This window comes from Pelodiscus sinensis, chromosome 6, assembly GCF_049634645.1.
Source record: "Pelodiscus sinensis isolate JC-2024 chromosome 6, ASM4963464v1, whole genome shotgun sequence".
Taxonomy (NCBI): domain Eukaryota; kingdom Metazoa; phylum Chordata; order Testudines; family Trionychidae; genus Pelodiscus; species Pelodiscus sinensis.
The window spans coordinates 96,949,712-96,967,331 of NC_134716.1; the positions used below are offsets into that span (position 1 = coordinate 96,949,712).

At 41.1% G+C, this 17,620-nt stretch overlaps 1 protein-coding gene across 3 annotated transcripts in view; it reads left to right on the forward strand.

Moving 5' to 3' along the window:
* Nucleotides 1-151: 151 nt before the first annotated feature.
* Nucleotides 152-17,620, forward strand: part of PLPP1 (phospholipid phosphatase 1) — a 168,507-nt gene continuing 151,038 nt past the window's right edge. Inside the window, exon 1 of one of the 3 annotated variants that reach the window (XM_075932461.1) lies at nt 152-391. In XM_075932461.1, coding sequence (XP_075788576.1) covers nt 334-391 — 58 coding nt within the window. In that variant the 5' untranslated portion in view covers nt 152-333. The remainder of the gene's footprint in view (nt 392-17,620) is intronic. The other 2 variants (XM_075932459.1, XM_075932460.1) reach the window with 2 other exon arrangements.

A 17,620-nucleotide genomic window follows, 5' to 3' on the forward strand; every position in this document is an offset into this window, starting at 1 on the left:
GGCTGCGGGGGAAGGGAGACGCAGCGCGCTGACGATCAAGGCGATTGGCAGGTCTGCGGTTGCGCGGTGCCGGAGAGAGACGTTTCTTGGCCCAAGCCCGGCCCTGCGCGCGCCTCACCTCAGGGGCCGCCCCTTCCTTAAAGCCCCAGCCCGGCTAGGAGCCGCAGCGGCGGCAGCAGTAGCAGCCAGTGCCAGGCGCCGTTGGCCCCAGCGCTTCGCCCCGTGGCGCTGACTGAATGCGGCAGAGCCCCTCCCGCTCCACCGAGGCTCCAAATTCCGCCGAATCCCGCACCCCTCGCAGCGCAGCCTTCGCCGGCACCCAGGGCTGGCAGGATGTTTGACAAGACGCGGCTGCCCTTCGTGTTCCTAGATGTGGTGTGCGTGGTGCTGGGTACGTCTCGGGCCGGTCTCCGGTTGCTTCGGGGCACTGCTTTCTCGCGCTGCTCCGCTTGCTGTCGCTGTGCGGGGCGCGGAGCTTGGCACCCTCCCTGCCGCGGTGCGGGCTCCGCGCCTGGCTGCAGTAGGGCTGCGCTCGGCTCGGGTAACGCGCTAATCACGGGCTGTCCCTCCTCCCCTGGGGAAGAGGCTGCTCTGGCTGCCAGCACAGGGGCAGCTTTCCCTGGCGCTCTGCTTCCACTGTTCTGCCCTCACCATTCCGCCCTTCCCCGCCCGCTGTCTTCTCCCTCCGCCCCACGCGGCTGGGAGCCTTTCGCCGGCCCTTCTCTGCCTTTCACTCGGAGAAACCTGGTCGCTGTGGCTGTCCCAAAGCCAGATGGTCAGTAGCTGACTAACGTAGTTAATGGAGTTAAACAAGAAGCACTTACATAGTGTCATCGTTGTCTGTAAACAGCCAAGGTGAAGCATTTGAGGGGGTTATCATCAAGCAGCGCTAGTTCCACCACAAAAATAGATGCCTCGGGCTATTTTTCTATAGGTTTTTTTTGAGGTTTACTAGGACTTTGTCCCTTCCTTTGGCTAGGTATGTTAAAGTAGTTGACCTGCTTGTGACAGTGGTGATGACGAGGACATGAATATCTGTTTCTAGAAGGCTAAGCCTTACTAATTTTGTCTTGTGTAACCTGATGCAAATCATCTCTCAACTTCTTCTCGTGGTCTCTAAACCTGTTCAGTTTTTTAGTTTTCATCTGCTTTGACAGTCAATGAGTTGCAAATTCACTCTGGTTCCAGTACAGGGAACTTCTATATTTCCTAGGCTTTGTCTTTTGGAAAGTTCTTTGGTTTAGATAACCCACTTTCTTCTGCAGAAAAAGCTACAAGAGGACTATCTATTTGTTTTGTGGCATGAAAGATGGTACAGCATTAATAATGCAGAAGATGAAATATATAAATAAACCCTTTTCATTTAAAATGAGTGGTCTTATCCAAAATGCTCATTCTCAATTTAACAGTTTTTTTTTAAATTATAAAGCTGGTTTAACAAACCCCTGAAAATTATCTGGTTGTTTTCTTCCACTCTGCAACTCTAGACACTCCTAAAGCTAACCGCCAATTAACATAGCTAGTAGAGGGAGAGCCACTCTTCAGTAAAAGCTGATACTTGAAAGTCCATCGATTTACTTGTATAACCCATAACCTCAACAAGTTCGCTGGTGATAATGTCGCATCTTCTGTAACCAGAATCAGGCTTGGTAAGATCAATTGGAATGTTTAAGATGTACAACTTCTTTCACTAATACTAGTTCATTTACTAATGTACACGGTCTAATGTGCCTTCCCCCACCCAGATCAAAACTGTGCACAGTTGGTGTGACTGAACTGGCATTAGTATCCATCTTTCAGCAGCCGTGCAGCTGCATTGTTGGTATAAATGACATAAGGGCTAATGGATGATTTTAGCATCATATCATCAAAACCCTGCAATGCTGCTGAGAGGATTACATGTCTGATCTTTGGCTGTAGGTGGAAACCTAATTCAGTTGCTCCAAAACCTGTCCTTTTTTTAAAAAAATTTTCTTTCTCCCCCTTTCCTCTCCCTCCCTGGATCTTGAGGGAAGAACAGGCATGGCCTTGCTGAAGAATCGATTTCATTTTAATGGATAATAAATGTAGTGGAATATTTAATGTCTATTTGGAACTTGTTCTTATCATTTGTATCTAGTTCTGTATGTAATAGTCACTTAAAAAAAAGTTAGTGTGTGTAAGCACACACTAAAGACATTTCCAAGATGGCTACAAGCATGCAACCATCTCATCAGGATATAGCAATACTGCAAAAGGATTTGAGTCAGATTATAATTGGCACTGGTTGGCTAACTTGGAACTGTAGCATTCTCTACCTGCAGCCAAGGAGGACTTTTTTTTAAATATTTGTTTTAAAAAAAATATTTTATTATGAAATGCTTTTAGTCATAATACATCAACATCAATAGGGCACTACCTTAGGAAGGGAGCTTTGGCTTCATGTAGTAAATAGCTACAAACTGATCTGTTAGTCTCTAAAGTGTCAAAAGATTCTAAGTTTAACACTAAATACATATATACTATCATGAGCTTTTATGGGCAAAATCCACTTCTTCAGATGAGTTTGAGTGGAGCTCTTTTTCCCCACTCAAGCTCATTTGAGGAAGTGGGTTTTGCCCATAAAACCTCAGAGACTATCATACGTTGCCACAGAACTACCATTTTTAAAATTACAGATTAACATGGCTACCCCTCTGAGACTTAACTTCTTTAAATAGTCTCACTATTAAATTTGATTTTTGAAATCTTTTTGTGGCCTTTCAGGCAGTTAAGTCTTAATTTTATATGGGGATTTTTTTAAATGACTTTTTAATGGCTCAGGTATTTAGCATGACCTGTAATTTTACTCTGGAAGTTAAAATGCTTCTTAATTTAAAATCTTTTAATTTTAAACTTGCTGTGAAGTATTTATATACTTAAGGAAAAGTGATCAAAATTATACAAACCTTCAATTTCTGATGGTGGATAAAAATAAAATCTCAGCCTGTTTCTCTGATTTCCCCTTAAGGATATCTAATTCAGTTCAAACTTAACCAAGAGCTCTGTTTTAGCCTTTTCTCCTCCTTACTGTTGTCTTTCTTGATCACTGTGGGAAATGGTATCCTGTACCATTCTGCTTAGTATTTGGGCCTGGGCTTCCTTTCTGACTCAGTGAAGCTGTAACATATAGGCTATATTGAAGTCTTGAAGATATATTTTTGCATAACATCTGTAAAATATAGCCATTTGTATCCCTCCATATAGCTAAACTTCTCAGTCAGGCTTTCCTCCTATTGATTAATACATAATTATATGGCTCTTTCTCTCTCTCTAGCATTGATACAGCAATCCTTCTGTCCTCCTTCCCGCTCAGAATGTTTCTGCAAAGATCATTTTTTCTAAGCTGTTTTGACCGTGTCATTGTTTCTTTGAATCCCTCCTGGCTGATCTTTTTACTATAGCCTCAAACACAAGCAACTTGTCTTCACTTTTTCAAGGCCCTTCATAATTGGTCCTTAGCCTACATGTCCTGCCTATATCAATAGCTAATGAAAACATACCACTGGCTCACAGCATCAGTCTCATTTGCCCATTTGCTTATTTGAAAATAATACCATTCTTTCGCACATGCTTCCCCCTCATGCTTGGAATAAGTTTCTTGTAAATTTCTGCAAAACCAACTCATTCTCTTTCAAAATGCTCCTTAAAATTTTCCTTTGTCATGAAGCCTACAGAAAACTTGACAATGGCAAGGCTGTTGATGTGCTGACATCATACCCTAATTACTCTGTCTGATGCTGTATCGTTGTTTCCTTGTGCTTTTTCCCCATCTGTATGCATCTGGTGTCTCTTGGACTGGAAGCTTTTTGGAGCTTTTTGGCACTCTTTGTTCTATGTGCAGCATTTAACACTGGGTGGGTTACAGTCCATGACTGAGGCTTCTAGGTTATACAAATTATCTCCTGCATGGTCCATGAGTGAATACTCCTCTTGCCCTGCAGCAGAATATTCTTCACACTCTGGAGGGGAGGGAGATGAGGAACATGCCTTACTGAATAGTATAAACTTAAAACCTGGTCTGGTAGCACTTTATAGACTAACAAAACATGTAGATGGTATCATGAGCTCATTTATATGGCACACTTTAGCCAAGCTGTTCGTGAGTATTCTCCAAAATAACTGCAGCACAATGGATCTGATGGTAAGAGGTTTCCAATTCCCTAAGTCTTTCAGAGCCTCAGGGTCCATCATTTTGGGGATGAGCAGTGATCAACATTCCTTAATCCCATCAGGAATCACCCCTGTAACAAGCCAAGTATTGAACAGCCCAGCCAACGTATGGCCCTCGGGATCCATGCAGACCAAGTCTCTCAAGCTGACATTGTCAGGGCCCAGAGCCGATTTCATACTCATTTCTTTAATGTTTTTCATTATCTCTTTTGCTGAGATCAGGATATTGAATGCAGAGTTGTCTGCATTTGCATGAAGAAGTGGGACTGTGCCCAGGAAAGCTCATGATACCATCTACATGTTTTGTTAGTCTATAAAGTGCTACCAGACCACTTTTTGTTTGTTTATCTTGTGCAGACTAACTCGGCTACCCCCTGGAGTTACTGAATAGTCTCAGAGTACTGAATAGCTGAGTCTCTTCCACAAACATATCTTCCTTAACCTAAGATCAACAAAAGGAAAAATTATATAGCACTTAGTCTATAAAGTGCTACCAAAGTGCTATATAATTTTTCCTTTTGTTTTACCAAGATCAGACTAACATGGCTACCTCTATTACTTTTTAACCTCAGCTAGTTAATAAGATTGGGGAAAAAGTGTGACCAGTGTATCACAGGAAAATAATTGTTTCACACCTGCAGGCTTAAATGCATTGACAAAACCTGACAGACAAGGTGGAATAGGTAATATTGGACTGATTTCTGTTTGTCTAGGTTAGAGAGACTAGCTTTCACACTGAGTTCTTCAAGTCAACTGTAGTTTGCCAGATATCTAGGCTGTTACTATCTGTAAAATAAAATGTAGGGAATGGCTTAGTTTATATATTAAGGGATGGGGTGGGAATAGATTTGGGTTAATGCCAGAAGGTCTGTCTTGACTGGGAAGGGCACATGATTTTAGTTCAGTGTATTATATGGAGAGTGTGGCTTTAGCCCGAAGTCTCCATGGAAGATATTTACATTTCAGAGGGAAAACTCCTGCCTGATGTGAAATGCTACCAGTTTTTCAAACATCCTTGGTTCTTTCCTTGTGCTATTCAAATGATCAATGAGCCTCTGGGACTAAAGAGGTCCACCGGTCCTCTACTGGAGACTGCACTTAATATTTCATGAATGTGACCACTGGGAACTCTCTGATTAGAGTACAGGAAACCCTGCTTAGCAATGTGATTGAAAACACTTCTAACTTGATAGACCAGCCAGTGTCAGGACCAGCTTCAAATTTTGATATGCTGTCACAAAAAAAGGTTAATGCACTATTAGGTCTGCTAAGTTTTTTTTTTTTTTGTTTGTTTTTGTTTTTTTTTTTGTTTTTTTTTTTTTTTAATATATCAACTTTCTTTTGGAGTTATCTACAAAAAAATTTAATTTGGAATTTTCACGATTCTTTTTTTTAAAAAGATTATTTTTCTTTCTCCAAGTAGCTTAGTATGAAATTGCAATTTGAGCTAGATTGATACTGAAATTATGCTTGTATAAAACATAATTTTGAACATTCTGAGCTGCAAACCACAGCAGTATGCACAGTAAATTTAAAAAGTGTGGCACGGAGGTACTATACATCTACCCAACATGGCTATGTCTACACTGTAGGCTTCTTGCACAAGAACTGTTTTGCACATGTTCTTGTGCAAGAGCGCATCCACATTACCATGTGCTTTTGCGCAAAAGCGTCCATGGCAGCGTGGACGCTGTCTTGCATAAGAAAGCTCTGATGACCATTTTAACCATGGGGTTTCTTGCTCAAGAAACCTCTGTTGCCCGTCCATACTGCCTTGCGCAAGAGGGCTTATTCCTCATGGGGAGAGGAATAACTCTTGCGCAAGAAGCCCTCTGTTCCCATGCTTTACTGTAAATTTACTTGTGCAAGAATGCACATGCAATGTAGATGCTCTGCAAGTTTTTGCACAAGAACGGCTGTTCTTTCACAAGAAGCCTACTGTTTAGACGTAGCCCATATGTTTTGTGCTGTTCTCCTTTAGTGTTTCCTATCCAAGTGTGCCTGCTGAGCTGTGGGTAATTCCCTATTTTCAAGGTGATTGTACTGCATATCACTGCTGAATGTGAAATACTTTTTTTTTTCTTCTCTAGAAAATACAGGTGGTCTGAAGTACAGGCCATTTCCTCCTCCTGCACACTCCAGAATGTCTATTTCTCCCCCCCCCCCCCATAGAAAAGTGATGTGTAGGTTGCCAAGGTTTCTTGCACTCAAGCAAGACCACATAGTCTCTTACTAACATATTAAAATTACCATGGAGGTATGCAGTGCTTATTAAAATACAGGTTGACCCTGACCAATGCCAAACCAGAATTTGCTGAACCATGGGAGGTCAATATTATATAGCACAATTAACAACACTTCCACTGCTTTCTGGTCTCTTAGAAGACATTTGGGGTAAATTAGAGCTAATAAATAGCAGCACAGAACCCTGAGAGCCAGGATCAGTGACTGTAAACAGACTTTATGGGACCAGAGGAAACTTGGCCACACCCATAATTGGACATCTGGCTAACTAAAATCATGCTGGATCATGGATGTTGATGGACTAAAGAAGTTCAGTTTATAGTAAGATGCAATCCTTGTCCCCCAAAATATAGTCTAATATAAATGAGGAAATGCTTTTTTTTCTTCCCGTTGATGACAACTTATTGACCCTTTTGATTTAGCATTGTGAATGAAACACTTGGGACAGTGTTAGAAGTATAATCTTCTAACTAGGTTGTCAAACAACCGTTCTTCCTAAAAAGAGAAAAGAGGTTTTCACGATTCTTTTGAAAAAGGGTTTTTTCTCGAAAGAACCACATCTAGACTAGTGTGTGTTTTTATTTTTTTTATTTTTTATTTTTAAAGAACCTCTTTCAAAAGAATGATTGGAAAAAGATACGCAAATTCACACCAAATTTGCATATCTTTCAAAAGTGAAAGCAAGTCTAGATGTGTCCTGAGACTCTTATAACACACATCACCTCCAATAAAGCTGGTGCAGTGTGGCAAAATCAATAACATACAAATGTCAATTAGCCACATTTGATTTATGGCATTGGGGGGTGGAGGAGAGAGCTCTTGTCCGTCATCTTCTACTTGGAAGATAATTATGCTAGTTTAATAAGTACTTCAGATAAGGTAGAAGAATGCTGACCCTCTGTTAGATTTAAATCAGTCGCATTTTTAAAATCTTGAAAATGATGGATTGAATCGTGTAACTTGCAGAAGAGTATTGGATCACCTAGAGCATTGTTAGAATTTGTCTGGAACAAATGTTGATCGCTGTCTGTCTTCCAGATAGAGACTAAGGTGATGTCTCTACTGCCAAAAACAATAATATGGGCCTACAATAGGATAGCTGAAGTGTTTAGTCATAATTTGGCAGTTAATGAGTATAAACCTAGGATTTTTTTTTAAACTATCTATTTTTAACCCCCCCTTCCAATTCTCCTGTCTTTCCTAAATTGTATGTCTATGCTGCATGTTGCTTTCGTGGACTGTAGAGTACATGAACATGTATGCCCCACCCTCAGTCCAATTAGCAGAATAGCTGGTGGGGCACAGCTTATATTAGCAGTGAAAGCACCTGAAAGATGCAGGTAGGTATGTGAGTACACACTCTACACACTTTCTGCTTAACTAGCCCAAGCTTTGCTTCCTGTCTACTCTGCTATTTTTGGCAGCATAATGTCCTGCTATCTCTATGTTCCGGTAGCCTTTCTGTAGAAGAAAGACTGCTTCAGTGCAGGGGATGGTCTGGCAAGGGGCCAGCTGCAGGGTAAAGCTCTAGTAGCTCCTTGTTGCTGGATTCCTTCCCTGATGCAGAGATACTTCAGAAAGCTGATCTATTTCTCACCTCTCTCTCCCCTCCCACCCCCATTCCCTTTCTGTCTCCTTCCCACCAACAAAGCATTTAACTGACATGTAACTGCACATTGCAGTGGTTGCAGTTGTGGCATGTAACTTACATATCCACTAAATGCAGCTGACACTATGTAATTTAGATATAGTCCCTAGTGAAGAAATAATTTTAAATGACAGTGGAGGAATCAGTGCTGATCGAACAGTGTCTCTTTCTGTGTGGGGTTTGCAGTTTCTAAATGCTGTAGTTCAACCAGCCACGCCACCTTTACTTTGACTTCTTGTGACTCTCAAACACTATTAGTACCACTTCTCACATTCTCATCACATGAATGTTAAACTGTGAATACAGATTGTCAAGTCTTCACAGAATCTGCTGAAAGGGGCAACTTGTCTTCAAATTAATTATAGTGCATGTGAGATTCTCCAAAGTGAAATAGTGATAGAAATGTAGCTGTGTTAGTCTAGTGTAGCCGAAACAAAATACAGGACTATGTAGCACTTTCAAGACTAACAAGATGGTTTACTAGGTGATGAGCTTTTGTGGGCCACTTCTGAGGAAGTGGGTCTGGCCCACGAAAGCTCATAATCTAATAAACCATCGTGTTAGTCTTTAAAGTGCTACATAGTCCTGTATTTTGTTCCAAAGTGAAAAGCATTTCTTCCAAGATCCTACTGAGAGCAAAGGTGACTGATCAAAACTGCAAGGCTTTTCCTCATCCTGTCTTCATTTGTCCTAATCCCTGAATACTTTTGCTGCTAAGAACAGCACCTGCAAGAAACTCTCATTACGTTACATAATGTTATCCACCTTATCCAGTGTGTGTCTACACAGCACCTTTACCTCGAAATAAGCTAAACAATTTGCATAGTGCAAATTTCAATCTTTTTTCGAAATAAGGCGCTATTCCGTGTAAACCCCATTGCACAAGGAATAAGGGACTTTTCGGATGTCAGAATAGTGAGCCCTTTATATTTTGATATGACAGGCTTGCTCTTAAGACGTGGAACTCTGCCGTGTAGACCAAGCCCTAGTGTCTTCCACTTTTGCCATATTAGAAAGCAAAAATTCAGAGTAGTCAAAGGGTACGTCTAGACTACATGCCTCTGTCGCCAGAGGCATGTAGATTAGGCTACCAGACATAGTAAAATGAAGCAGCGATTTAAATAATCGCCGCTTCATTTAAATTTACATGGCTGCCGTGCTGAGCCGACAAACAGCTAATCAGCTGTTTGTTGGCTCAGCACGATAGTCTGGACGCGCGGGTGGCGACATCAGAGGTATTTGTCGACCACCCAGGTATGCCTCCTGGGATGAGGTTTACCTGGGTGATCGACAAATACCTTTGATGTCGCCACCCGTGCGTCCAGACTATCGCGCTGAGCCGACAAACAGCTGATCAGCTGTTTGTCGGCTCAGCACGGCAGCCATGTAAATTTAAATGAAGCGGCGATTATTTAAATCGCTGCTTCATTTTACTATGTCTGGTAGCCTAATCTACATGCCTCTGGCGACAGAGGCATGTAGTCTAGACATACCCTTAATCTAATATTTACTAGTTAGTGAGCCATTGTCTTATGCCACTGGTCTGGCATTTAGCTTCCCAGATGGAAGCAACTGGGTTTTAGTAGCTTCAGTTCAAATTCTATTCAGTTTACTTACTATACTTGTTTGCCAGTAGGGAAAGCTTTTATTTTTTCTGCTGTAGTTTATATCTCTATTCCCCATAGCTCCTGATGGATTACATTTTAAAACCGTATCATTCTGTCCCTAGCACAATGTATGAAGATGTAGATTCAGTTCATCAGTAAACCTCTCTGTCTATATTTGGTGGTTGTGGGGAGGGCGTGGTGGTGGAAGGATGGAGCTTGATTGTGACCGAGAACCTCTATTACTTTCCTTTGACTTAACCAATCAGTTACACTGCAACTCACTAATGAGACCTCTTGCATTGGGCAACTTAAAGGGTGCTAGCTCTTCCTGCACTCCCCTCCTCAGTCTGTGACTGCTGGCAGTACTTGAGGATGGAGGTGGGAAAAATCTTAGGTTTAGCTCTGCTGGGCCAAATATGTGGGACAAATTATTAAAAGTGTGGTGACTGGAAAAACATGACATATACCCACAAGTCTGAAAAATCCCTGCTATAGGTTGAACCTCTCCACTCCAGCACCCACGCTGAACCATTGGAGGTCCATATTGTCTAGCAGCTTTATCAACATTTCCACTGCTTACTGGGCTCTTAGAAGACATAGAGGGTAAATGAGAGCTAAATAACAGCACAGAACATTGAAAGCCAGGACTGGTGGCTGCAAACAAACTTTGTGGGTAACTTGGCGACACCCATGATAAGTGGTATTTCAGCTAATTAAAATGATGCTGGGCCAGGGATGTAGCTGGAGCAGAGTGTGCCAGACTAGAGAGGTTCAACCTGTAGTAACAGGATTAAGTTCTCAGAAACCCTGCTAATTACTTCCTTTTTTAATTGAAACTGTTAGAATTCTAGACTGTTTGTAGAAAGGTAAGACCCATAAATACAAACAGCCCATCCTTTTGCTATGTCAGTGGGTTTTGTTCCCTTTTTTATGGTCGTCAGTGTTCAGTCTATGCTGCTTTTTAAACTATCCCTGTTGTTAAAAGGGAGGTTACCCTTCTCTTTGTTGGGAGTCTGCTTCAGCACACTGAGTTGGGGTCTTATTTGAAGCCAGTGGAAAATATTGACTTGTAAAAGTAATTGTCAGGGTTTCATGTGTTCATGTAATTTTAATCCAAGTTCCAAAGAGAAAACTCCCAGTCTTGCCAATTCTGTAAGGTCTGTTTAAAGTCTGTCCCTGAAGCACAGAAACCTTACTGTAAACTTCTTCACCATCATCTGTCCTACTTTTGCTGAAGTCAATGGCAAATCTTTGAGTTGACTTCAAAGGGAGCAAGATGGTGAGATTAACATCAAGATATCACAGTGATGCTGTGTGTAAGAAATGGAATTTTTAAAATGTATACTTTAACTTCCGTATTGCATTCTTACATGTCCATAGCAGTATGTATTACTGATGTGTGACTGCACTTCTAACCACAGAATCAACTTGCAACATAAAACTAAAACATAACTTCAAATATCCTTACTGGGGAAGGAAGGGAGAAGGGGAGAGAGTTCTTCAGTGCCCCTTTTCAGAGAATGAAGGCTGGCTTTTTGAGATACTTGTATTGTACTGCATGGTGTATGTATGATTGTTTATCTAGTGATACTTGAGCACAAGTATGCAGATATGGACAATTTAGCTCCTTTTTATTAATTGTGACTGTGCTGTTCTCATACTGCAGACTTAGTCATGGAAGACTAGCCATTCTTCCAAGATGACAGGAACATGAGCTCACCAGTTGGCTATAACTGCTTTCCAATTGCTTTAATAACATTTCTAGAGTTCTATTTTTAGCTTCCCCAATTAAAATGTATCAGAACTAATTAGATGTTGTCAATTGTATTAATTTTAATATTAAACTTTTGAGCTATGTACGTTATTGAAAAGATTTAGCTTGTGAAGTCAAGTTTTCTACAAAAGACGTAGAAAAATATAAAGCAGCACAAAACTTAGAAATCAAGGAAAAACCAGAAAAGAATAAACCTATGCTGAGGACATTCCATGGGCCTCCAGTCTTCACTGTAAACTCTTAGGGTACATCTGCACTTGCTACCTAGGGATGCAAATGTAGGCGACCGAAATTGCTAATGAAGCGAGGATTTAAATATCCTGCGCTTCATTAGCATGATCTCGCTGGTGCGTTACTCCTCTCAACAGCTGTTTTAAAAGTGAAAGTGTGCGCCGGGATGTGTTAGTTTGAACCAAACCCCTTGATGTTTAAATCCCCGCTTCATTAGCAATTTCGTTCGCTTACATTTGCATCCCTAGCTCAAACTAGGGAGCAAGTGTAGACATACCCTTATAGATTAATTGGAGGGGTTATATCAGTTCTTTAGCAGACATCCTTTTTACCAGATAACAGCAGGTATTTAATTTAAAAAATCTTGATAGGTTAAGTAAAAATGTCTCCTCTCCTTTTTTCTTTGGCTCAACTTTCAGTCTCTCATGATATCATTTCAGAGTTCTTCAGTTACTATGGAATCTTCCAAAAAGGAGAGAGCTGACTCTCTTTTTTGTTTTCCTTTTTTTATTTAGAATTAATCTTTCAGATCTCTTACCTGTAAAGGAACCTACACAAGAGGGAAAGTCTGCTTCTTCTCCCTTGCTTTCTGCACTCCCACACAATATTTGCCAATCCTTTAGAGTTTTCTGTGACCTGTATAAAATCAGGCTTTTCCTCACTCTCCAGACTGACACTGTGGTCACATCAGCACTGTAAACTGAACTCTTTTTCCCAGAGGGGATGTTTTTAATAATGAACACCTAAATTGTATGGCCAGGCAGTTTGTTGACTTGTATATAACTAGTGGTTCTATTATCTTCAAAAGGACAGATAATTCCCCTCTCTGCGTGAAAATACTGTTGTATTGAAGCACTTACTTCCTTGTATTACCTAACTTTTTCCCTGTCCATACGAATACAAGCTGAGATGTTAATTAATATGTATTGGAACATATTGTAGGAGCACTTCCTGTGCTCTTATGTGATGGTGTTGCATTAAAGGCTTCTTTTGAAACTATCTCTGAACTAACTTGTCCAGATTCAAAAGCAGACATAGTATTTATTTATTTTTGCAAAAATATTTCTAATTACTTAAATGTACATTAAAATGCAGTTTTTCAAACATTACTATAGTTTACAGACCTCGTATACTTCGGAACAGTTATGAAAACAGCAGTTTGCCAAAAGAAGGCCTGGCTCTAATTACTAAAATAGTTCTTATATGTATTCTGAGGCATGCTATTACGATACAGTATAGAAAAATGACATTGTCTTAGGGATGATGCAGTGTGTTAAGGAAAACCTGTACTTTTATGAATGTTGCCATTATAAAACCTGGATCAGCTGAGAACTTTAGTGGTTATTTTTAAACTAGAACATTGCTGTGCTACATACCTACTAAGCTGCGCAGGAAAGGAGAACCTTTGTGTCTTTCTCAATAGTTAAAAATCAGTCATGTGTACAGAGTTCATGGTCATTGACATGAAATTCCTTTCAGAAATTGCAGTCCAATGTATACTAGGTAGAGTGGGGAAATATTCAAACCATCTAACTTGATAGACCTAGAAAAATCGCTAGATTAATTTTACACATCATAGACTTTTAAACAAGAAACCTGTGATATTTGTAGTTGCAGAACTTCTCCACCTATTTGACACCCCGTTTCCTTTTATGGGAATAGGGGAAGGCAAGATCTGAATGGGCTAGACAGCTACAAAATCTGAATTGACAAGGTTTTGACCCTAGGTTAATTTTCTTTTCATTAACTTTAAGAGACAACACTAGTACGGCCAGATCTTATTCACTGTATACTCCTGCCTATACCATTGTGGTAAAATCAGTTACTCTGATGTGTACTGAATATTTGCAGCAGAATGTACAGATGAAGTTCAGTAGGACTTGCAGGCACGTGGTAGCTTTGAAAACCAGACCACTGACCTCGCTACCTCCGTTTTCTATAAAATCTCAAATTTGTACTTGTTTTCCTGCTTAAAACAGGGATGGCGAAGATTAATGAGCTCATGTTTAGAAGGCACGTAAAGGTGTAAAAGGTTGTGTAATGGTTCTTTAAGTGTATCTACGTTGCTATCAGGTAATGTAGATAGTAAATAAGAGTTGCCCATAGGAAAAAAAATTAAATAGCTTTAATCTTTATAATAAACTATTCCCTCACTTCTAATTAAGTTTCCCTATGTACTAGATTTTTCAAGCAGAACAACTCTTTCTCTCCTCTCCTCCCTCCCCCTTTCCCAGTTGCCACAGCAATCCTTTTCTAGCAGAAACTGTACAGTAAATGACTTTCTCCTTTTGAGGTGTCATCAGTATCACACCACCGGCTGGGCCAGCAGAATAGCTATGAAAGAACATTGTGGGTGTTTCTATTACTTTTATTCCACCTTAGCCACCCAGGAAGTTGTTAGCATGTTCTTTTTTGTTAATGAGAAGTTGCAAAGTGTATGAAAAGAACAGGAAGAAATGTTAGCTCAGAGTATAGTGTTAATCTATAAACATGTATTTTCTTTGTTTGCCAGAAGGCTTCCTTAAATTACAGTATCAGAACCATTAGGTTGTTATAAACAGGATAGTATTAAAATACTTCAGCTAACAATCTTAGGTACACAGGGCAGGAAAGAACTACTAGCCAGGTATAACTATGAAAGATAAGGTAAGGGAAACCTGCCAGTGAGGTGTAAGGGCAGCATTCTGGCAAGCACCTGTTAGTTGTCTCTTCGCTCACTCTTGGCTGCTGGGAGTAGAGAGTGCATTGATCTACACCTCTGTATCTGCCTGCCTATGTCTAGCTACTAGCTGTTTTGACAAATTCTAAGTGCCTCTTTCCTTCAGTGTTTCAAAGAGCTTTCTGTCTCGTGTCTTACTTGCAGTCATTCCAGAACCGCTGGGATGTGTCTCTCTATTGATCTGTACTTTTGTGCCAGCTTCCTTGGCTGCTCTGGGTAAGGAGGAGGGGTGGGCAGGGAAGAGGGATCTGCTACTTCTGTTTCTCCAGCTATGATGGTTGTTTTTTTTTTTTTATTTTTTTATTTTTTTAAAGTGGTTTTCTCTCAGTGAATAGTCTCAGCACCTTTCTTGGTTGCAGCTGCTCACTGACTTTCCACAGCAATATGAATCTGACTTGACTCAGCCTTTGCAGAAAGTTGACATAAGGTACATAACTCCAGCTATGTGAGTAATGTAGTTGGAGTTGATGTAGGTTGAGTTACTGTCTACCGTGTGGGGGTTGACAGCAGACACTCTCTTGTTGTTTCACTTTACTTAGCCACTGACAAGGAGAGTACAGGGATAGACAGCGAAGTGATCTGTGGATGATTTGATGACTGTTTGCTAATCTCACTAAATCAGAATATAGATCTCCATTGCAGTATAGATGTACCCTCAATCTCATTGTTGCCCATAGGGTTCTGAGTTTTGCCACTGCTAATCCTTATGTTTGCCAAACTGGATTTTAATAGTCCTGGGTACTCTTCTGCTCCCCTTCTCTCCCCACCAAATTTTGTTCTACAGGAAAGTTTGTACAACCCATATTTGCACAGTTTATAGTGAAAACTCAGCTTTTCCCTATAGTTGAAGCAAAATGCAGGACAATGTAGCACTTTAAAGACTAACAAGATGGTTTATTAGATGATGAGCTTTCGTGGGCCAGACCCACTTCCTCAGATCAAATAGTGGAAGAAAGTAGTCACAACCATATATACCAAAGGATACAATTAAAAAAATGAACAAATATGAAAAGGACAAATCACATTGCAGAACAGAAGGGGGATGCGGGGGGGGGGAGGGGGAGGAAGGAAGGTAAGTGTCTGTGAATTGCTGATATTAAAGGTAGGGAGAGTGGGATGTTTGTGAGTTAATGGTATTACAGGTGATAATTGGGGAAACTGTCTTGGTAATGGGTGAGAGAGTTCAAATTCTTGTTAAGTCCTTGTTGGCAAGTGTCGAATTTTAACATGAATGACAGTTCAGAGGATTCCCTTTCAAGTGCAGATGTAAAAGGTCTTTGTAGCAGAATGCAGGTGGCTAAGTCATTGAGAGAGTGTCCTTTCTGGTTAAAGTGGCAAGAAACTGTTTTCTCTTTGTGATCTTGTCTGATATCTGTTTTGTGGGCATTAATCCTTTGACTAAGTGTCTGAGATGTTTGTCCAATGTACACAGCAGACGGACACTTTCGGCACATGATAGCGTAGATTATATTTCTGGATGCGCAGGAATATGTGTTCTTGATCTTATAACTCACTTGGTTAGGTCCAATAATGGTATCAGCAGAATGAATATGTGGACAAAGCTGGCAACGGGGTTTGTTGCAAGGGAAGGTACCAGGGTTGGTATTAGTGTGGTATGTCCTGTGGTGGTTGGTAAGAATCATCTTGAGGTTAGGTGGTTGTCTATAGGAGACTATGGGTCTGTCTCCCAGAGCCTCTTTGAGCATGGTATCCTGTTCCAATATAGGCTGTAGTTTATTGATAATGTGTTGGACAGGTTTAAGTTGGGGGTTGTAGGTGATGACAAGTGGTGTTCTATTGTTGGTTTTCTTGGGTCTGTCTTGAAGTAGATGGTTTCTAGGTATTCGTCTGGCTCTTTCAATTTGCTTTTTTATTTCTCTGGGTGGGTAGTTGAGATTTATAAATGCTTGGTAGAGATCCTGAAGCTTCTGGTCTCTGTCAGTGGGGTTAGAGCAGATGCGGTTGTATCGAAGGGCTTGGCTATAGACGATGGATCGTGTGGTGTGTTCTGGATGGGAGCTGGATGCATGTAGGTAACTGTATGAGTCGGTGGGTTTTCTGTAGAGAGTGGTGTCTAATTTTCCATTGTTGATTTGTACGGTGGTGTCCAGGAAGTGGATCTCTCGTGTAGAATGGTTCAGGCTGAGGTTGATGGTGGGGTGTAGGTTGTTGAAATCTCTGTGGAATATCTCCAGTGTTTCTTGGCCATGCGTCCAGATCATAAAGATGTCATCGATGTACCGTAGGTAGAGGAGGGGTGAAAGGGGACGGGAGTTGAGGAAACGTTGTTCTAGGTCAGCCATAAAGATGTTAGCATACTGTGGGGCCATGCGTGTACCCATGGCTGTGCCGCTGATCTGGAGGTATAAGTTGTTCTCAAACTGGAAATAATTGTGGGTGAGAACTAAGTTACATAGGTCTGCTATCAGGTTGGCAGTAGTGTCCTCTGGGATAGTGTTTCTAATTGCTTGTAATCCGTCTTCATTTGGGATGTTGGTATATAGAGCTTCTACATCCATGGTGGCAAGGATGGTATTATTGGGGAGGTTATCGATGTTTTGTAGTTTCCTTAGGAAGTCAGTAGTGTCTCGGAGATAGCTGGGGGTATTGGTTACGAAGGGTTTGAGAAGAGAGTCTACATAGCTGGATAGACCAGTAGTGAGCGTGCCAATACCAGAGATGATGGGACGTCCGGGGTGCCCAGGTTTATGGATCTTGGGAAGTAGATAGAACAATACTGGTCGGGGGTCAGAAGGTGATTCTGTGAGGATTTGTTCCCGAGTAGCTGTGGGGAGGCTTTTAAGGAGACAGTGTAGTTTCTTTTGGTAGTCCAAGGTGGGATCAGAGGGGAGAGGTTTGTAAAATGTGGTGTTCGAGAGTTGTCTGGTTGCCTCCTGGTTATAGTCGGCCTTATTCATAATGACCACAGCACCCCCTTTGTCAGCTGGTTTGATTACAATGTCCAGGTTGTTTTTGAGACTCTGGATGGCATGGTGTTCAGCGCGGCTAAGATTGTGTGTCGCTTGTTGTCGTTTGCGAATAATGTCAGTCCGTGCGTTGTTGCGGAAACTGTGTATATAGAAATCCAGATTGTAATTCCGACCGTCAGGGGGAGTCTGCACTTGAAAGGGAATCCTCTGAACTGTCATTCATGTTAAAATTCGACACTTGCCAACAAGGACTTAACAAGAATTTGAACTTTCTCA